Source organism: Meriones unguiculatus, chromosome 7, assembly GCF_030254825.1.
Source record: "Meriones unguiculatus strain TT.TT164.6M chromosome 7, Bangor_MerUng_6.1, whole genome shotgun sequence".
NCBI classification, from domain to species: Eukaryota; Metazoa; Chordata; class Mammalia; order Rodentia; family Muridae; genus Meriones; species Meriones unguiculatus.
This window is the reverse complement of record NC_083355.1, coordinates 18755107-18777573: the sequence shown is the minus strand read 5'-3', so window position 1 is coordinate 18777573 and position 22467 is coordinate 18755107. Positions and strand designations below refer to the sequence as shown.

Below are 22467 nucleotides of genomic sequence, written 5' to 3'. Positions count from 1 at the left end.
CCTGACGAGAGCAAAGCTCTCCAATGTGGTGTAAGATTGAAGATGGCAAGAAAACACTGCAAATTACTAGCTTCATGAACATTCATCCTTGCCATTAACAAATATATATATATGCTAATAGGAAGTAGATACTGAACTCATCTCGAAGAGTAGAAGAGTAGCCATTCAGACAGAAACTTCCAATGGCAGACATGGCAAACCATATACATTTTACAGCAAACTATTAAAATAAAGCATCTGGATTTAGGCCTCTTGCCATTTCAGTACAAGTAACTGAGTTTGGTTTTGTTTTGTTTTTAAAGATTTATTTATTATTTATACAGTATTCTGCCTGCATGTGTGCCTGCATTCCAGAAGAGGAGACAAGATCTCATTATAGATGGTTGTGAGCTACCACGTGGTTGCTGGGAATTGAACTCAGGACCTTTGGAAGCACAGCCAGTGCTCTTAACCTATGAGCCATCTCTCCAGCCCAGCTTTGAGTGCTCTTAATCTGAGAATTTTTGTTTCTATTTTTAATGTTAACAAATATAGAAAAGATTCATGACCAGCTTTTCCATAAACCAGTTGGCTTTATAGACAGAGACTCAGGGCAAGAGGGACCGCTTCCCAGCTTCCTACAGTTCATTCTCAGGTGTCGCACGTGCTTCTGCTTCCTGGGAGCAGCAGCTCAGACCACAGCGCTATCATGCTCATTGGTGTGTGCCGGACCAGGACGTCTTGGCTTATCAGTTTTTTAAAAGAACGTAAGTCAGAGACACACCATGTAAGCACATAGCAGCCATGCTGGGTGTTTAAAGGGAATTCGAAGTGAATCATTTATTTCCTCTGAAAATATCTGCCAAGAATGGCCACAACTCAGTCACAGGAAGGAGACTCCAAGATTCCTCAGGTGGAAGAAAGATCTCAGCCTCTTTCTGGTAAGGATCTTCTTCCAAAGACTCAAAGACTGGTATTTCTCCCTCAGTTTCCCTACATATCTTAAATCTTTTCTGAAACCCAAGAGGCACTTTTATTAAGTGTACCATCTCCTAGAGGTCTAATCACAAGGTAACATTTGCTAAACAAAGTAAGAACACTAGCCTTTAACAGGCATTATTTACAAGAATTTTTTCCTTTAATATAAAAAAGTATAACTACAGCAGTCCAATGTACAAATACAAAAAAAAGTTATCATACTAAAAAAAAATGTACCATAATACCGTACATACAAAAACTGTTCAACAAGAATGATTTAAATATGTCTGTTCTTCTCTGGATCCGGAAGACACAAACGTAAGGTTCTGCAACTGCATTATTGCTGAGAACATGTGCCTGGGAACACTGTTTCCCTCTCCCCACTCATCCCAGCTCCACCTTCAGAGTCCCCTGAGTTTGGATCGTGAGCCAGCAGCATCCCTGAAGATAACCAGAGCCAAATGTTTACTCAATGGAAGTCATTATTCAGCGAGTCGCTGCTTACCATAAACTATGAAAACCCAAGTTTTAAGCCCAACCAAGATTAAATCCAGACTGAGGTCTTCCCATCCCCTGATTTGCTACTAACACTGCTTTTGTTGGACCCAGATTTGGACCCCACTTTGGCCTTCTTTTCCCGAGGACCATGGGGATTGTTCTGGTGATGGTAGGCCTGGATTGCTAGATCCAAGCGCTCCTGAGCCATTCTGATCTCCCGCTGCAGAGTCTCCAGATCAGCAGGGAGGTGCTCTTCCTGGCTGCCATACTGCTGTTCCTGGGCGATATTGGCTTTGTTCTGCTTGTAGGCAATCTTGGCGTTGGACAGCTCGGTGTACTGGATTTGATCTGGTTTGACAGCAATGTTATAGCCAGGGGGAGCAGATGGTGTATTCCAAGTGAAAGGATAATTATAAGCACCCGGATCGTCAAGTTCCCTCCTTTTACTGTTTAGTGAGTCTCGAATGGTCCCAAACCCTAAATGAAGCATCTCCCAAATGTTAAGCAACAGGCAGAGGCCTGTGACACCATACATTATCAGAAGGAAGATGGTCTTTTCAGTAGGTCTAGAAATAAAGCAGTCTATCTTATGAGGGCACGGAAGCCTGCTGCACACATAAAATGGGTGGACTTGGAAGCCATACAGGAAATACTGCCCTATCAGAAAGCCCACCTCGAACACAGTCCTGGCCAGCAGCTGCAGCACATAGATTTTCATGAGCCCATCCTCCCGAATTCGACGGCGGCCATCATGCTTAGGTTTTGGCTGGCTCTGATCTTTATTTTCTTTTTCGCTTTCTAGCTCCATTTCTGGATACATCATAGGATCCTCTTCATGGTCCTCTTCTGTTTCTTCCAGAGCCCGGTGCTGTTTCCAACGCATGGCATAGGGTTTGCTCCGAGCTGCTTTCTTGTCTGCCTCACCATGCTCCATTTTGGCGATCTTATGAATAGCATATCCCAGGTACATCACAGAGGGGGTTGCAACCAGGATGATCTGGAACACCCAGAAGCGCACGTGGGAGAGCGGCGCAAAGGCATCATAGCAGACATTCTCACAGCCCGGCTGCTCGGTGTTGCACACAAATTTGCTTTGCTCATCGTAATAAATGGACTCTCCTCCTACAGCAGTTAGGACAATTCGAAAGACAATCAGCACAGTGAGCCAGATCTTCCCTACAAATGTCGAATGGTTGTGGATCTCCTCTAGCAGTCGAGTCAGGAAGCTCCAGCTCATGGTGGTGAAACTGGTTTGTCCTGGCAGAAGTGGAAAAGTCCAAGCAGGGGAAATCAACAAACATTACAAATAGTTTTCTATTTTTGGTGCCCAACCCCAACAAATAATCAAACCCTAACAATGTAAATTTTAATTTACAGTTTTTCTAGGGACTTTGTAGCCCTGAAATGTAACTTACTTGAAGACTCATAGTAGAAAAAACATTAGAATTTAGTTGTAGCTCACTCTTAACAGCTTTAGGTGACACAGCACACCTTACTCCACGTCTGGACATAGACGGTCTTGTTTGCTTTCCTAGTTCATTGAGATTTATTTCTCAGGTTGCAGCCATTGTGTTTACATATATTCATGTGTAATGGGACATCGTCGTGCGATACACATAACAAAATAACGCACTGGGGTAGCTTTCTGGTCCAGTCAGAGTTACCACTGAGAACATAAAAATACCCTTGGGTTGGACTTCATCATGAAGAAGCAGTTTACTAGAAGGTTTAAGTTTTAGCTGACAAAGTGTTCAAGTAATTAAGAAAGCCTAGACTGGCAACACACCCTTTAATCCCAGCACTTGGGAGACAGAGGCAAGTGTATCTCTCTGAGTTCAAGACTAGCCTGGTCTACAAATTTGTCCTGGGACAGTCAGAGATAGACAGTGAGAGCCTGTCTCAATTTTTTTTTCTTCAAAAGTAACACACAGCCTCAAACAACTGACAACGATGCACACTAAAAAGAGAAAGGAACCAGGGAAGGAGAGTTCCCTGCTACGCCACTGGCACAGCAGAGCCTGCCTTTATTTTTTGTTGTTTTGTTTTCCAGGCAGGGTTTCTCTGTGTAGCCTTGGACTCGCTTTATGGTCCATGCTGGCCTCGAACTTAGAGATCCGCCTGCATCTACCTCCCTGAACACTGGGATTACAGGCGTTCATCACCACACCTGGCTGCCTGGTTTTACTTTAAAGCCTACAATCAATGCTCTTACGACAAATATTTTTCCTTATGGTACATGCAAAAAAATATTTGCTCAACTGATCTATGAGAATAACAAATCTAACTAGTTGCAAACCCACTAAAATACAGTATTTTTGTTTTTGTTTTTCTGAGACAAGGTCTTACTATGTAGTTCTGTCCTGGAATCTGCTATGTAGCTAGCCTCAGACTCACAAAGACTACAGAGTGCTGGGGTGACAGGTGTGCACCATGCCCAGCTCTTATTTTTTGTTTTTTGTTTTTCAGACAGAGGATCAATTGTTGTTTACCTCAATTGAGGCTGACCTCTGAACTTCCCACCTCAGCCTTGGAATGCTAGGATTATATTACAGCATTACAGCATTTTTGTTACCAACCTACCTTTAAAAACAGCATTTTAAAGGGTAATTTATTCTGAGCTACTCAGATCTAGAATCCATGTCACTCACATGTTAAATTCTTATTGTAATATTTGACACAAAGTACATGTAAATTTTCAACTCCTCCCTCTCCCACTGCACTTGCGGATTATGGTAAATCACCACCACCACCAAGTAAGGTCAAACACTTACCTGTTATCCAGAACTTCTGTTACCCAAACCTTTCTTTCAGACACAATATTTTGTTTGTTACTTTCCCAAATTCTCTCTGGAAAGAAAAAAGAAAACAATGGGTCATAAGCTTCCTCCCACAGAAAACAGTAAATCACTACTGTGTCATTTTCAGGAAGAAACAAAGTTTTCTGTGTGTTACAGGAGTCACTCAGAATGAGATGGAAACAGGCCTGACCACTGTTTTCTCCTCCCAAAATAAGGGACAGGAGAAATTAACAGTGACCTGAAAGTTTCTAAATCATAAGGTTCTACAAAAACCTGATAGGGACTGGACAGATGACTCGTGGTTAAAAATCACTGGCTGCTCTTTCAGAGGACCTGGGCTCAGTTCCCAGCACCTACTTGGAGGCTCTCAACTGTCTGTAACTCCAGTTCCAGGGAATCCAACAACCACTTGTGGCCATTGCAGGCACCAGGAACAGAAAAGAGTGGTAGGTGTGCTATGTACTAGTACGTACGTACATACATACATACATGCAGACAAATGAATAAAATTAATTTAAAAATAAAAGAAAGCCTAATAGGAAAAATGAGTCATTTGTGAAAATGCAAAGCTGCTGGGCATGGTGGAGTATAGCTTTACTCCCAGCATTTGGAAGAAGGAGGGCAGAGGCAGGCAGATGTCTTAAGAGTTCCAGGCAAGCCAGAGCTAAAAGTGAGACCCTGACTCAAAAGAAACAGGAAAGGCCACCAAAGAACTTTGGCAACTACAGCAAACAAAACAAAACATAAAACCAGCAGCAGGCAAGGTTAAAGCAGGCACCAAACAACCCTGCCTCTGTCGCAGCCAGTACTTCTCCTTGGGATTTGAGTAGCCCAGGCGGAGCAAGCTGTTCAGCTGAAACACCCAACAGCTGGCTCAGTTACTGAGACACCCTTCTCCACAGGAGGTGATTTACACATCCAAAGGCTCACAAAGTCAGAGAGAAAAAACACCTGGACTGTGATTAAAAACAAAATAAAGTGAATTTGAGGCCAGACTGGTTTCCAGAGAATTCCAGGCTAGCAGGCTACATAGTGAGACTCTTGTTTCAAGACAACAAAACAAACCAATGGAGGAGAAATAACTGTCCATTAAGTAAATAAACTCTGTAACTCTGAAATGCTAGGGCCAAATGTCATCCATAAGGCACCAACTTTTTTTTACTTCGATTATTTAACAAATAAAATTAAAACAATTTCTGAGGCATGGTCCAGTGGTACATAAACTTCAAGCTCAGCACTCAGGAGGCAAAGGCAGCACATCTCCCTGAATTTAAGGCCAGCTAGTCGATAGAGAAAAGACCCTGTCTCAAAACCAAAAACAAAAAAAGAACCCCTGAATGCTCATAGTAAATTTAAGTGGAACTTAGGATTTTGCTGTTGTTGTTTTAATAACATTTTTTGTCCACTGGTGTTTCGCCTGCATGTATGTCTGTGTCAGGGTGTCAGATCCCCTGGAACTGGAATTACAGACAGTTGTGAGCTGCCATGTGCTACTGGGAATTGAATCCAGGTCCTCTGGAAGAACAGCCAGTGCTTTTTAACTGCTAAGCCATCTCTTCAGCCCAATTGTTGCTTTAAACTATTGGGGGAATCGGATTATAGAAAAAAGCTAAAATGGTTTATTAAACACTCATGCAACAAAAATTAGAAGAGGTATAGACATAGCATATGTCAAAATTTACATGTGAAAAGCTGTCACAAGAAGCCAAACCAGTGGAAGACAAGGCAAGTTCAGGAGCAGGGTCCCACTATGTAGCTGTCTTGTCTACTTGCTATTTTAGAACAGATTGGCCCTCAACCTCTGCCTCCTGAGTGCTGGAATTAAAAATGCACCAGCACACCTGGCCAAATTTGGGGGGTTTTGTTTATTTTGTCTTGTTTTTTGAAACAGGGTTTCTTCTTGTAGCCTTGGCTGTCCTGGAACTAGCTCTATAGACCTTGCTGGCCTTGAACTTGGGACCACCCAGCAAATCCCCCCCCAACACACACACAGGGTTTTTCTGTGTGCAGCCCTAGCTGTACTGGAACTCTGTAGACCAGGCTGGCCTCCAATTTACAGAGATCTGCCTGCCTCTGCTGCTGAGTACTGGGATTAAAGGCATGTGCCACCACCAACCGGCCCAATTTTTGTCTTTCATTTGTTTTCATTATTTTTAACCATGTGTGTGGTAGCACACATATGTGTGGATGTCTGTGAAAGCCAAAGGCAGTCAGAGGTCCCTAGTGCTGAGTGATAGGGGTACTAGGAACCTAATTCAGGTCCCCTGCAAGAATAGTACACCCTATTAACTGCTGAGCCAATTCTCCAGCCCCCAATGTCCATCTTTTTACATAAGTACTTACATCTACATGCTTCTGCAACAAGGAGCCACCTCTGCAGCCTAACAAATGAGTAACCTTAAGAATTTATAGCTATGAAAATATTTCCCAAAAGATCCACATTTCAGAAAATAACCCAACCTTTTTTGGTGGAAGAAAGTATAAGATACGAAGCAGCCATTTTAACACACCCAGAATTGAGTCTTGTACACTAGTTAAAACTGAAAGCTTAGAAATGCTGAACCAGGCCAAGTGCTGAGCTGTGGCTCAGTTGGTAAAGTGCTGGCAGGCCTAGCATACACAAAGCCCTGATCTGATCCCAATACCACATAAATGGGACATGGTGGCACACACCTACAACTCGGCATTTGGGATATGGAAGCAGGAGAATCAGGAGTAAGTTCAAGTTCACAGCCAGCCTGAGATACTTGAGACCCTGGGAAGGAGAGTAGAAGAATGGGAGAGACTGTTGAACCTTACTTTCCATAAGTTTTTTATAGGATCACAGCATCCTGTATCTACACCCTGAAGCCTTTGGGGCAGGTCTCCCTACAGTTTATGCTCTTGACTCCAAAATGTCTGAGAAGAAAATCTTGATATTTGGTCCTCTATAGATATAATGCACATAAATTATTTCATCCTTCTTAATCCTGTAGAGGTGAGATATACCAGTATCATTAAGAAAAACGGCCACACAAATAGCCTGGAGAGATGGCTCAGAGGCTGAGGACATCTGCAGAGAACAACAGTACCCACACGGCGGTGCATAACCTTCCGTAAAGCTCCAGTTCCATGCGGTCTAGTGTCCTGGTCACTGGGCACACAGGGAACACTGACATACATACATACAAAGCATCCATACACATGAAACAAAACTTTTGAAAGAAACCCCACACACACAAAAACCACAACCAAAGTCCCTTAAAATATTTTGGCTTTCCATTATTTCCTCCAGTCTTTATCAATGTGAATATTTAAAAAGAGACACTGGCTTCTCTAAAGAAAAACAAACCAAAAAACTCACTTGCTAAGAACAGGAAATTTCAGAGTTTAAGATCTTAAATGTAGAATAAACCAACCTAAAGCTTAAAAGAAAAAAAAAAGAAAGCAAAAACTCTGCAAGGCTCCCTGTGACCAGGAGGGACAGAATCACTGAGCAGGGTTCTGTCTGGACATTGAGAAGTTAGGACATTCGGTCTGGGCACAGCAGCCTGAGACAACTGTTGAGGGGGATATACAAACTGTGCACATACCAAGCCCTGAGAGCTGTGCCCGCACTGGGGGCACACCAACACATTATCAAGATTATTATGAGGGCCTCAACTTTTTATCTTGTCACCTCAACTGGACTGGGAGCCCCTAAAAGACAAACACCAGACACTTACCTCAGCATCTAGACCAGGAAGATACATTTTAAGTGCTAAATAAACATTTGATCAACAAGTGAACAGATAAATTTCTCCAGTACTGGCTTTATACCTTTGGTTACCTTTTATACTTCTTGATTTCCATTTCATTGCTGTCTCTTTCTCTTTTTTTTAGACAGGGTTTCTCTGTGTAGCCTTGGCTGTCCTGGACTCCCTTTGTAGACCAGGATGGCCTCAATCTCACAGAGATCCGCCAGCCTCTGCCTCCCTGAGTGCTGGGATTACAGGCATGCGCAGCCCCTGCAGGACTCATCAGTCTGTCTCAAAAACAGAGTAAGCAATCTACTCCTTTAATCCCAGTAGAGACAGATAGACCTCTATGGGTTCAAGGCCAGCCTGGTTTTCACAGCCAGTTCCAGCACAGTCAGGGCTACACAAGGAAAACCTATTTAGAAAAAAAAAAAAAAAAAAAAAAAAAGAAAAGAAAGGAGAAAGTAAGTAATCTCATAAGGCAGTGACCTTTGATTGTGGATGGCTTACACAGAAGACAGGATGCTGTACAGACTCTAGTGTCAGGATAGAAGTTAACCATTTTTAATTTCAAGTTTCAGTTTCTAATCTTTGTTCAAAACTTTCAGAAACCCATTAGTTTGTTTTCCTGAGATTTTGGCTCTGGCTCTTTAAAACCTGTACCTTAAAACATTTGATCCCAGCCCAACCCCAGATTTTCAGAGGCTCTCATATTTGTTTGAGAAAAAAAGCCAAGACATAGAAATGTGATCAACTTTCTCTATTTATTTATCTACATAGGGTGTTTTTTGTTGTTATTGTTTTTAATTTCACCATCTCTGTGTTAGTTAGCCCTGGCTAGCTCAGACCTTACTGTTTAGGCCAAGCTGTCCTTGAACTTGTGACAATCCTACCTCTGTCTTCTGAGTGCTAAGACTACACAGCCAAGAATCACCAAGCTCAGCTTCCTCTCCCTACCCCTAGAATAAAATAAAGTTTACTGAAAAAAGTTCAAGGAACAGTGGGCTGAGCAGTAACTACAGTGCTGCATCTTTCTCTTTTCTTTTTGTAAGAAGAGTCTCACTTTGTAATCTAGGTTGCCTGAGCTCTCAGGAATCCTACTGATTGAGTCTCCTGAGTGTTGAGATCACAAGTGTGAACCACTACACCCTGCTTCTTGGCTTTCTTCTATTTAAAAGCCAGGTGTGTGTGAGTGTGTGTGTGTACATGTGTGCGCGCATATGTGTACTTACACAATTAACAGTTCTGGCTGCTCTTCCAGAGGACCCGAGTTCAATTCCCATTAGCCACATGGTGGCTCATAACCACCTGTTACTCTAGTCCCAGGAGAGCCAATGCCTTCTTCTGGCCTCTGGCTTCAGGTATCAGACATGCATACAGAACAAAGACATACATGTAGACAAATAACTATATAAAAATAAGCAAATAAAATTAATTTTAAAATAAAATAAAAATCAGATGGGGGCTTAAACAATGGTTCAACAGTTAACAGCATATTGTGTTCTTGTAGAGAACCTGAGTTCAATTCCCAGCACCCACATCAGATTATTTCATGACCACCTGTATCTCCAGATTACATGTACAAACCCAAGGAGACACACATATACACACAGAATTAAAAATAAAGTCAGACAGACTAGGCATGGTAGCAAGTTTACAAATCACAGCACTCAGGCTGCCAAAGCAAGAAGACCATTAGTTCGAGGCAATCGGATAGAACACAATCCTGTCTGTATCTTTGTATATCTTAATTAACACTGGGGTGGGGGGGAATCAGTAAAACAATAGTTATTCACTCCTTAAATAATAGACAATACATTACAGAGGAGAGAAACAACATGAGACTTCTAATTATCTACACTAAGTGGAGGGTTTCCAGAGCAAGGAGAAAGAAATACACAAAAGCCTAGCAGATTCACTGGGTTGAGGAGACAGCCCAGATAGGCAGAAGCAGGAGGAACTCCTAGGGCACACCACCAGAATGTGGAAAAGAGCACACTGCATAGAACAGGCCCTGGATGTCTACAGAAGGCTCCATCTTCAGCACGGAATTGTTCATGTGTGAATAAGCTACCAAAGAAGTGGGATAACTTTGACATGACACAGGACATCAGAGTGCTCAAAGGAGGCCAAGATGGATTTAGACCAGAAGCTCTGAGCATGCTCAGACCCAAGCCTAGATGCAAGCTAAGAACCAAACTGTTTTCAAAACTCAAATAAACACAGAACAAAGCTTTAGAACACTTAAAAAATACAAAATCAAAATCCAGACTCTAACACCAATTCATACTAGTTGACAATAGTCACAATTCATACTAGTTGACAATATTATGTGACTAATAACAAATTACCACTTACAGGAAAATGTGATCCTTACTAGATATATACTACAAATAATAGCTACAACTTCAGAGACGAGCGATCCAACACAGGCTTCACATCAAGAAAGTCAAACAAAGGACGCTGACAATAATAAGGAAAGTATTTCTTGTTAGTTATTTTTGAGACTGGTTCTCATTATGCAGCCCTGGTTAGCCTGGAACCCACTATGTAGAACAGGCTGGCTTTGAAATCACAAAGATCCATCTGTCTCTTCCTTCTGAGTGCTGGGATTAAAATTGTATGCTACCACACTTAAATAACCTAAAAATTTCAAGGAAAAACAATTTTGCTATATATTCAGACATTCTAAAACTCTACGTTGTTAAGAGTTTTACTATACATGAATGTTCACAATAGTCTCCTTCCAACAGCTCATCTGGAAAAGACACCAAGGCCATCAGCAGGAGTCTTGGCTATGCAGCACATTCAAGGCCAGCCTGGACTAGATGAGATCTTATTCAAAAAGAAAAAAAGGAATACTATTCATAATAAATATTAATACATGAAACACGGGCACACATGCATCTCAAGCAGGCCGGAAACGGACATACTCCTGATTTCATTCATATGAGCACTTTTCCTGGGGTGAGTGTGGTGTGAGCCTTTAATCCAACACAGAGGAAGCAAAAGATTCTGTGCGTTCAATGTCAGCAAGAGCAACCTGGTGACACTGTCTCAAAAAAACAACAAAAATTAGCAGGCAGGACAGGCCTTTAATCCCAGCACTTGGGAGGCAGTGGCAGGCGGATCTTTGAGTTCAAGGTCAGCCTGGTCTACAAAGTAAGTTCTAGGACAGCCAGAGCTACACAAAGAAACCCTGTCTCGAAAACATCACCACAACCAAAAACCTTTTTAAAAGTTCAAGGCTTGTATTAATTTCCATTGTTCTTTTGTCAAGTTCTCTATTATTATTCTTATTATTCTTATTCTTCTTATTATTATTTACTTCTGCCTGACCATCTATCTTTGATACTTCCTCTTTTTTCAGAAAAAGTCACAAGTATTCCAGACCTGAGACTCAATGTATAGTTAAGGATGAATTTCGGATCCTCCCAATTCTACCTCCCAAGTGCTGGAATTAATTACAGCTATGTCACCCAAGAGTTTCATGTGCCACTGGGTACAGAACCCAAGGGCTTGGTGGGTATATGTCATCTGAGAACTCTACCAACGACAGCCTTAGCCTGGCAGTCCATACTTTAAAATCATAATTTCTTTTCTAAATAAAAACAAAATCTACGATCAACTAAATAACTGATCCCCACCCCCACCTCTGGCTGGAGAGACAGCTGTGGGTGCCAGGAACCGAACTCTTACATTTCACATTTTTTTTTGTTGTTAGCCTCGCCTTTAAGGGATGACCCATCTCTCCAGCCATAAGTGACTAATTCCTAACCCTAAATTTTGTGAAACTGAGCAAGAATGGACTAGGAGCCAATGACAGTGATTCGGAATGTGATCCACATGCTTCAGGAATGAGGTCTTTCTTTGTACATTTTCTTTAGGATTTTACTTTTAATTGTGTGTGTGTTGTGTGTGTTGGAGAACATACACATACATATGAACACACACACAAGTGCAGGCATCCACTAAGGCCAGAGGTCTCAAATGTCCCTGGAGCTAGAGTTCCAGGTGGCTAGGAGCTGAATGAACTCGGTCCTCTGCAAGAACAAGTAGTGCCCTTCACCACTGAGCCATCTCTTCACTCCTCTTTCCACATTCCCAATTCTGACATAAATGGAGAATATCAAACTAATTGAGTTCTATGGTTCACGTTGCTTACTATTATCTATGGCACAATAGAATTCATAAAACAACTGAAAAATTACGTAGAATTCAGCACTTCAGGGTCAGGAAGGAAGCAAAGTAGCAGTGGTGACATTAACAATAACACGATGTCAAATTTTCAGAAAGACATTTCCCAGTCAGTCCAGAAAATCTGTGCTAGAACTAAATTTAAAAAATTCAAGACAGGCTCACCATAATCCCAAGGTATGGACTAACGATCCAGGCATCCAGACCAAGAGCTGAGCAATCCATTAAGAACTGCCACTAGTGACTCACATCCCTGAATGAGTATGCTTTATTGTGCAGACAAGGAATCAATTAAAGGGTTTACAATGAAGTTTTGTTTAACTGGAACGTTTTAAGTGGAAGTTAATTGCACATCAGTGATAATAGATGCCTAATAACTAGCTGGTGACAATTTCTAAGAAAAAGAATTATGGCAGCTAACTGGCAAACAGTAATCTTATGTGGCATAAACATGAAAACAACTTGTTTTTAAAACTGTTCCTGGCTATGAAAAACATTTGAGAAACACAAAATACAATTTATCATGAATCAGATTATAAAAACTCCTGAAAAGAGAGGCATCTGAAATGCTGGCTCCATCAACCAACAAGGAAATAAAACACACCATTGTGGGCTGAAGTGCCAATTTACACTGGCAAAGAGCCATTCTGCTTGAATTCAAGAACATTCAGGAACCAGCTGGAAAAGTATGGGATAGCACATTCACCCACAACGCCTCGTAAGTAGGGCTGTCTTCATTCAAAAAGGACAGCAGTGGTCTCCACGTCTAAAACAGCCTATGCCTGCATCACATAGAGAATTCTAAACAATGTTCGGTCTTGGAAAATACACATGTCAAATAAATGTGTTTCCAATATCACTAGGTTTGTGGAAGTTCTATGGCAAGGGCGATCTCGTATGAAGACATCTGAGCAATATTTATCAAGAACTGAAATACTGCTAGGCATAGTGGCACACTTGAGGTAGAGGCAGGACAACCATCTGTTCAGCCAAGAATGCTTGGTTTATACAGAGACCTTCTCCCCAAAAACTACTCTTTCCATGAAAAAAATTCTAAAACACTGTCTTTTGATCAGTAATACTACATTTGTAGTATTATTGTAGTATTTCTACATTCATGTTACTACAAATATAGCATCAGTAATATTGTAATATTACCCCAGAAATATTACTTGAGACAGACACCTGCTAGGCATGCCATAGCTTGGAAGTTACGATTCTATCACAGCTATCCAAGTTCTCGGTTTATCAGCTTGTGCTATCATGCTTGTCTTACAATTTTTTTTAATGGCACAAAACATAAAATTCAAATATCTACAATTATCTACATAAAATTCAAAAATATCTAGACAAATTCAAACATCTGTAATTAGTCTGAAAGTAGATTAGTGGTTGTCGAAGTCTGTGGGGGGGGGATGCTTACTTTAGGATATTAACATTCTTCTTAGATGGACAAAAATATTCTCAAATTAACCCTAGTGTTGGCTATATATCGTTGTGCACTAGAAACATCCTTCTTTTTAATGTGTAAGCAAGGGTCTTTTGCCTGCATTTTTGTCTGTGTACCACATATGAGCCTTGGTAACTGCTGAGGTCATAATAAGGAGGGCATCGGGTCCTCTGCAAGCAGTCACAGATGGCTGAGTCACATGTGAGTGCTGGGATCGAACTTGGGTCCTCAGGAAAAGCAGTCAGTGCTCTGAACTGTAAAGCCATCTCTATAGCCCCTTCTGTGTGCTTTAAGTGAGTGGGCTGGAGCTTCAGCTCATACACATAAGATGAGAGTATTAAAAGAAAATGAGTGACATGTAAAATTTCAATTATTTCTCAATAGAGCTTTTTAACATTTTAGCTCTTTGGATATCAGTTAGATAATTCAAGGCAAGGCCTACACAGATGGAGAATAGAGGTACCACCTAAAGAGGGTTTCTTAGTTCCAGCTTGGTTCCAGCTGTGAGAGCCTATCAGGCTGGCCTCGAACTTACAGAGCTCTGCCTGCCTCTGCCTCCCAAGTACTGAGATTAAAGCAGTGAGCACCACCAGCCAGCTTGGCATATTTTTTTTTAACAGAAAGACTTTTTTAAAAAAATGTTTTATTTTTATTTTATGTACACTAGGGTTCTGCCTGCTTGTATGTGTGTGCGAGGTTGTTGGATCCCCTGGAACTGAAGTTATAGACAGTCACGTGGATGCATAATCGGGAAGTGCAGCCACTGCTCTTAACCACTGAGCTGTCTCTCCCAGCCCCCTTGGCATTTTTTAAAAAAAATCTTCAACCTCCACTTTTATACACAATTTAAACTTTTTGGTAAATTTACTCAAGAATAAAATATGGTAAGATGAAGAAATAGGGCTGAGTAGCTCAATGGTAGAGCACTTGCCTTAGCATGCACAAGGCCCTACGTTTAATTCCAGCAACAGGGAGGGGAAAGGAAACAAAAATTCAAGCACACTACCTTCATGAATTTTCACAAATTAAACAGACTCAGGTGACCAACATGGAGGTAAATTATAAAACATCAGGAACCAACAAGATGCTCAGGGAGTAGCCATCTTGAGCGAGTAGCACAAGCCTGTGAGAACCCATGGTGGCATATACCTGTAATTCCAGCATGCCTACAATGGAGACGGCAGGTGGAAACAGAGTCCAGATGCTCAAAGGAGGTGATTCTGGGGTATGTTGCACAGTAGAACACCAAGAAAGACCCTGCATCAACAGGGTTAAGAGAAAAACAACTCCCAAAAGTTGTCCTCTGACCTTCATCTGTGCACATGGCATAGACCACACACACACAATTTAATTTTAATTATAAAAAGGGAACTTATCACACCTAATATTCCTTTGTGTTGTGTAGACAGTGTTTCACATAGTCCAGGCCGGCCTCAAACTTTCTGTGCAGCCAAGAATGACTGCTGAGATTACAGGTCTGTGCCACCACACTCGGCCCAACAGTCCCTGAAAATCACAGTGGCTGCCATTATTCTTTGCTGATTCTCATCCGACAGTGAGTATCTGGAAGTTTTCTTTTATTTGAAAAACGGATTAAAACAAGGCTGGGGATGTAGATCTGGAGAGCAGAGCACTTGCATAGCACACAGGAGGTTCAGGGTTTCATCCCTCCACTCACATACAGCTTAAAAAAAAAAAAGGCAGTTTCAATTACAAGTTTCATTAAAAGTCTATCTGCAACATGAATGTTATACAATTTTCATCTTCTAATCACTTTTTTCATATCAAGGGTTCTTTTGTTGAAATAACAGCATGTCATGAGATTCAGTATAAGCTCAATGGACCTACTCTGTAGTATTAGTATGATAGCCCTAGACACACTTTTAAAACAACAAAATGTCACTCTAAGGCTTTGAGATAAGCTTTAGAGTTTAAGAACAGTACTCTAAGCACGGATCTCCTTTTTCTTTTTCCTATCTTAAGAAATTATGCTCATTATATACACAATTTCAAACCTCCAAAGGTGGGGGGAGGGTTAAGTTTCCCCATGAAAAACATAAAAAGCAGCTAAAAACAAAGCTCCTAACTGTTGAGAGTTCTGCTGTGGTTCAAATAATAAAGCTATTTATTCTAACAGGACGTGGTGCACACCTGGAACGCCAGCACCTGGGAGATTGAGACAGGAGGGTCAGGAATTCAGGGCTAGCTATGCTCAGCTACAAGGTAAGTTTGAAACCCTGCCTCCAAACACCCAAAATGAAAAGAGAGAAAAAGCTTTGTAACCTATTGCATCATCAGCTCTCAATGACAAAGAATAACAAAGATAAACCAAAAAAGAAGGAAGGATGGCTTTTGCTTATGCTATCAGTTTCAGCCCAGGGTCATTTGGTGCCATTACTCTGGACCAAGGTCAAAGTACACCCCCAAAGGCACACTGTCACCTCCTAAAGCTTCTATAACTTCCCAACAGCTCCATCAGCTACAGACCAAAGCCTTCAACTCATGCTTTGGGGAACACCTCAGGCGCAAACCATAAATCATACATACTAAGTTTTCTCAGGTACTATCTTCAATAGTGACATATTTTCTGCCTTTATATTCTAGGTTTAAGTACAACAGGATGGTAGCCCAGGGCAGTTCAGAATCCAATTGGGTTACATAGTAATATGAAGAGGGACTGCCTCTGACATAATCTGATTGGCCTGCTCTTTGATCACCTCCCCCTGGGGGGGAGCAGCCTTACCAGGCCATAGTAGAGGACAATGCGGCCACTTTTGATGTGAACTGATAGACTAAGATCAGAAAGGAGAGGAGAACCTCCCCTATCAGTGGACTTGGGGAGTGGCATGCATGCAGAGGGAGGAGGGAGGGTGGGATTGGGAGGGGAGGAGGGAGGGACTTATGGGGGGATGCAGAATGAATAAAGTGTAATTGACGAAAAATTTAAAAAAAAAGTACAACAGGATGCAAAATGGCTTCATATACACAATTCATTTTTTTCTAAGTTGAGAATTCTCCACCATTCCTTAGAATTCTATTGCTGTTGAAGAGACACCATGACCATGACAACTCTTATAAAAGTATTTAACTGGGACTTGCTTACATTTCAGAGGTTTAGTCCATTATTACCAGCCAGTGCTCTTAAGCCCCAGGCCATCTCTTTAGCCCTGTTATGTTGCGACAAGGTCTCACTAGAAGCCCTGGCTATCCTTGAACTCACAGATTCACTTGCCTCTGCCTTCCAAAGTGCCAGAATTAAAGGCAAGGGCCACATGTCCAATTAAAAATAAATATTTAAACAAACAAACCGTAATGAAACAGCACTATATCCATATATGAGACCACTAACATACAAAGACAATATATAAGCCAGGGGCACATGCCTATAATCCTAACACTTGAGGTTAAGGCATGCAGACGAGTTCTGAGGTCAACCCGGGCTGTATAAGAGACTGTATCTCAGGGTGTGCAGGAGAAGAAAACAAGAAAGGAATATACAATATGTAATAACAACACTCGCAGATGCACTAAAGCTTTATCAGAAGTATTTTACTACACCAAAGACTACAAAGAAAAAATTGCTGAATACATAAATGAACTAATTATAAGGTAGGTGCTGAGGGTACTAAGATATTAAAAATAAGACATTACCGTAAATATTACAGAGCACACTATGCAGTCTACTGGTGACATAAACATAATACAAATAAAGCATAATTGCTAGAAGAGTGTTGTATTTTTAGTCCCTAGGCGAACCTAGAAAGAGGAAATAGGTTTCTTTCCTTTTTATGTGTATGAGCAAAATGCTCATATGTGTATCTGTGCACCACTTGTGCAGTCGGTGCTTGCAAGGTCAGAAGATAGTGTAACGATACTGTGGAGCTGGAGTTATGGATGATTGCAAACTGCCAGTCGGCACTGGGAATTGAACACATGTCCTCTGAAAGAACAAGTAAGTGTTCTTAACCACTGAGCCATCTCTCTACCCTGGAAGGTTTCTTGACAAGAGTAAAGGAAAGAGTTGGTTCTGAGGTAAAGGAAACAGATGTAGTGATTGCAAAGACTCCTGGTGAGCTTTAAATTTTCGTGAAGTAAGTACAACAAGGATATACAGAGCAAGAAAAAATGTATACTGGGGCAGTGGTGGTGCACACCTTTAATCCCAGCACTTGGGAGGCAAAGACATATGGATCTCTCTGTGAGTTTGAGGCCAGCCTGGGCTACAGGGCGAGTTCCAAGACTGCCAAGGATACAGAGAAACCCTGTCTCCAAAATAAATAAATAAATAAATAAATAAATAAAGTCTGAGCAGGGCTAGGGCTGTAGCTCGGCAGCAGACTGTTTGTCCAGCATGCCCGGGGTTCAATCTCTAGCAAGGACCAGAGAGACAACTATAAAAACAAGCTGGAGGTGCAGCTCAGTTAGCAGAGTGCTTCCCCAGCATGTAAGATATAAGCTCCATCTCCAGCAATGCATATACACTAATGGGGCACAGTGGCATACACCAGCAATTCTAATTCTACCAGCGCAAGGGTAGAAAGGGACAGGACTGCCATGAGTTCACAACCAATAAGAGCCTGTCTCAAAAACACAACAACAAAAAAACAGAGCATGGGTATGTTTAGAGTGAGAGGACAGGAAGACTAAGACCATCAGGTAAAGACAGGGCCAGCATCAGAGACGACCTGAGGAGGAGTTGGAGCAGAACCAAAAACCCGGAGGAGAGTACTTTAGGACGGAATCTAAGTCCACATAAATACCTTCTCTGGATGGGCAATTAGGAATCCCAGGTCCAAGAATGAGTCAAAAGGAATTCCCTAAAAATAGAATCTAACTCCACTTAACTCCAAACATCCTCAAAAGGTATGTTACAAGTCATTGTGAGGTTACAATTAATTCAGTAACAGCCAGTTAGGTAGGTCCCACAAAGACACAAGCCATAGAACGAGTAGAGGATAAGAACAGCAGGTGAAGTTTATTCCATTTCTATAGTTCTAGATTCTAAAAGTTTGTACATGTTTTCAAGGATTTTAGATAATTTCCGGATTGCTGAACTTTTTTTTTTTGCACGTTAAAAACATTAAGAGGGAATAAAAAGGATGGTACTCATCTTTGTTTCTTTAATACCTAGCTCTGTGCTGTGCAAGTACTTAATGGGGGAAAAGGTTGCTGGGGCTGAGGGTATAGCTCAGTGACAGAAGACATACTTAGCATATGTCAAGGCCTTCATACTGTCTCCAGGACCACAAAAATGTTTTCTGAATGAGCCACCTGCGGTGGTACACACCTGTAACCCCTTCATTCTGGAGGGTAGGGCAAAAGGAACTGGAATTCAAAGCCTCCCTGGGCTGCATACCAAGTTCCAAATCAACCCATACTACACAATGATAACCCTGCTTCAAAAAGTAGTTCTTTTTCTTTAATGAAATTATCTCATTGTTGTAGGAAACCCTTTGGGTAAACACATTCCACAGGTCTGCAAGATAAACCTTTGCCAAGGTTTGAGACCGTTACAAACCAGGACACTTCTACAAAATTTATAATTCCTGTTTTCTCTCCAAAACGCCCTTTGCCTACAGTACTCTGCACCGAAGATCTGGTGTAACTGACTGCTCTACAAAGCTTTTTACCCTTTACCCAGAAGAGTTTGTTCTGGTTTCTTTCTGCCATGACACAGCCCTTGAGAAACTCAAAGTAACTGCAAATAAATCCAACCCAAACGAAATTTGCAAATTTAACAAAAACTCACAATCAATTTAGTTAGGAGCTAAGCAATTACTTATTGTTTCTCTTTGTTTTGCATCCTTGCTCTGAAAAACACCTACAAACTGTTTACAGGGCAAAGACTTTGATTCCAAAATTACATTATTAATTCTCTCCCTCCAGATATTCATGTACAAGACAAACTGACTTCTGCCTAACAGAGAATTAGAACCTTTCGTTTGCACAGCTTTGCACAGTGCTTTCACATATATCCACTTGGAAGGGCGCACAACCAAAACAGTAACTTTTACACTTAGGACACACACAAGCGTCTTATCCAGAACTATGTCTACCTCGATTTCCTCGATTGCACCTACTGCTGATGAGAACAAAATCAAGCACGAACACAAATGAAATCTGTGGCACTGCCAGTCCCCGAGGACCAAAAACAAAAATAGTTTCAAGTGATAAAAACCGAAACTCACCCACTGGGCAAGAGAAAAGCAATCCCAAATAATCGCAAAAGGTGTTGCGGGGGAGGAACCCCCAAATTCTAAACCCCAGCCACGTAAATCTTTTCAACTCGAAACTTCAAATGCTGCAGCCAGCCCAATCGCAGCATACGCGCCTCCTCTCTATTTTTTCAATCTGGAGACTCAACGTAGAACAATTAAAAAAAAAAAAGAGAGAGAGAGAGACGGCAGAACTCTCAAAGTTTCACGAAGTGAGGAGAAACTCATCTCAAGTAAAGACAAGGGATCCAAGCGAGAGGCGGCGAGCCGGGTCCTCCCGCCGGCCCCTCTCCCGCTCCGCAGCGCCCGGACCGAAGCTCCGGGAAAAGCCTCCGAGGGGGCGGAGGACCCGCCGGGCCCCGCAGCGCGGCGCCGACGAGCGGCCGCGGTCGCCAGACAAAGACCAAGGCCGCCCGGCGCCGGCCCGGCCGGGTCCCCAACCGCCCCGAGGAGTTGCGGGGAGCGCCGCCGCCCGCCCCCGGCCCGCCCGGGCCGTTTCCCTCCCAATTTGGGAACCGCGCGCCCGGGGACAAAGAGGGCGGGCGCGCCGAGGGCGGCGGCGGGACGCGGGCGGCGACGCCCCTCGGGGCTCGGCGGGAAGCCCTCGGCGGGAGCCCCTTCCCGCCCCGCCGCTCCGGGGAGCCCGGCCCGCCGTCGCCGCCCCCTCCGCCGCCGCCGCCGCCGCTTCCGAGGCGCCTCAGAGTTCGCCCGGCCGCGCCCGGCCCGGGTCCCCGCCTCAAGCCGCCGCTCACCCGGCGGTGGGCGCCCCCGAAGCCGCCTCCTCCGCCGGGCCTCGGCCCGTCCCGCCGGCCGCCGCCTCATGGGCCCCGCGTCGCCATCACCTTCGCCGCCTCGCCGCCGCCGCGCCGCCACCGCCGCCGCCGCCGCCGCCGCCTCCTTCGCCTCGGCCCCTCAGCCTGAGGCTGAAGCCGCTCCCGCCGCGCCCGCCGCCTCCCTCTCCCGCTCCCGCCGCCGGGACCCGCGGGGAGGCGCCTGCGCAGTGCGTGCCGCGGTGGGGGTGGGGGCGTCCCGTCTCGGCCTGGGAGCGGGGGCGCGGCGGCACGTGCGCCTCGGCTGGGAGGGGGCGCCCGGAGCGCGCGGCCCCGCGCCGGCGCCAACTTTCCGTGGCCGGCCGCGCGCGCGCGCTCCCGGGCGGGTCCCGTAGGCGGGGGCGCGCGGACCCCTTGCCCGGGGGACCCCCCCCCCCCGGTGGGCGGCTGGCTCGGCGCGGAGCGGGCCCCTGCCCCGCGGCGTGCTGCCCGGAGGAGCCGGCCGCCCGCGGCGTGATGGAGACACGCCTCACCTGACTTTTCCCGGGTCGCGCCGCGGAGCTCCGCCGTTATCTCGGGCGCCAGGTCAGGAGGGCCTTGGTCCAGCGGCTCTCGGGATGCTCATGGCCGGTCTAGGTTCTGCTCTGCAGTTACTGGGAGAACCTCCGCGGCCTCGCCGGTCAACCATCCCCGCCTGGTGGAATCGTGGTCTTTTACAGGCGTTCTACAGAGTTTTGAGGTCCTGGATTTCTCTGATTAGCAAGACCCTAATAGGCCATTTCCTCTTAACTCCTTGCAGTCCAGCAGGGTCCCAATTACAAGACCTTTTTTTTGTTTTTTTGTTTTTTAAATGTGCATGGACAGGGATTTCCCCTGATCGAGGCTGCCGGTTAAGAAAAGGAAAACTAGCTGAGGCTATGGCTCAGCTAGTTAAGAGGCTATGGCTCAGCTAGTTAAGAGGCTTCGCTGCTCTTGCAAAGGATCCTCACCAGCCACTTCGGGCTGTTCACAACCACCTGTACAGCCCCTGGGGGAATCCGACTCCTCTGTGGGCTCCTGTACTGATGTGCGCATACCTACACACAGACACAGACGTAGTTAAATACAATAAAAATAAATCCTTAAAGAAAAAACAAAAAGGAAACGGAAAATTCCCCTAAATACTTTAAATAGACTGGGTGACGAAAGTGCGGGAAAGGACCTTTCCTGCGCTCTGGAATTAAAAACGGACACGCTTTTAGTTTTGCTCCTGGCCAGGGAAGAAACTAAGTACTAACAAGTGAGACAGCTTGCAGGTCAGATTTCACCAGAAGCCAAGCGCCAAGCCTAGTTCACAGGTTAGGCACTGAAAGGGCTGGGCAACTGCCCCCCCCCCCAACCACCCAAGAAGTTTTGTTTGGCCACTATGACGCTTTCTCAAAAAAATGTAAACTGCCCCAAATTTTAAATCCTGGTTTCTGGCTTCTCTTGGAAAACCTAAGAGTGTGCTCAGGTTGAGCCTCAATTTTCATTTGTGTTGTTCCTCTCTATGTAGTCTTAATTGTTCCTGGAGCTTGCTAAGTAGACCAGGCTGGTCTTGAACTCACAGAGATCCTCCAGCCTCTGCCTCATGAGTCCTAGGCTGCCATGCCCATCTGTGAGCACCTGTTTATGCGATAGCTACTTCTGACCCGCGTTTGGTTTACTGAGACCCAACACTGTCCCAAGTCAGCTGATTGAGTCTTTTCCATTCCTTAAAGGGTTTGGCCTCTGATCATCAAAGTTCTCCTCAGCTGGCTTTCCCCATCACATGACTTCTCTAGAGATATATTTCAAGTGGCAAATGTGAAGAACTTTTAAATATACATAAATAGTCGGGGCTGGAGC

At 43.8% G+C, this 22467-nt stretch overlaps 1 protein-coding gene across 3 annotated transcripts; it reads right to left on the bottom strand.

Annotated features, from left to right (window-relative positions):
* Positions 1-1095: 1095 nt before the first annotated feature.
* On the bottom strand, positions 1096-21333 carry Gjc1 (gap junction protein gamma 1). Of its 3 annotated transcripts, none has more exons than XM_021631847.2 (3): positions 21135-21333; positions 4227-4302; positions 1096-2712 (listed from the first exon to the last, which is right to left on the bottom strand). In XM_021631847.2, exon 3 carries the CDS (start codon positions 2690-2692, stop codon positions 1502-1504), a length of 1191 nt encoding a protein of 396 aa, XP_021487522.1. In that variant the 5' UTR covers positions 2693-2712; positions 4227-4302; positions 21135-21333; the 3' UTR covers positions 1096-1501. The 3 variants fall into 3 exon arrangements, with proteins under 3 accessions (XP_021487522.1, XP_060242596.1, XP_021487523.1); XM_060386613.1 differs by lacking the exon at positions 21135-21333 and adding an exon at positions 20674-20840; XM_021631848.2 differs by lacking the exon at positions 21135-21333 and adding an exon at positions 20584-20792.
* Between the last annotated feature and the right edge of the window lie 1134 nt (positions 21334-22467).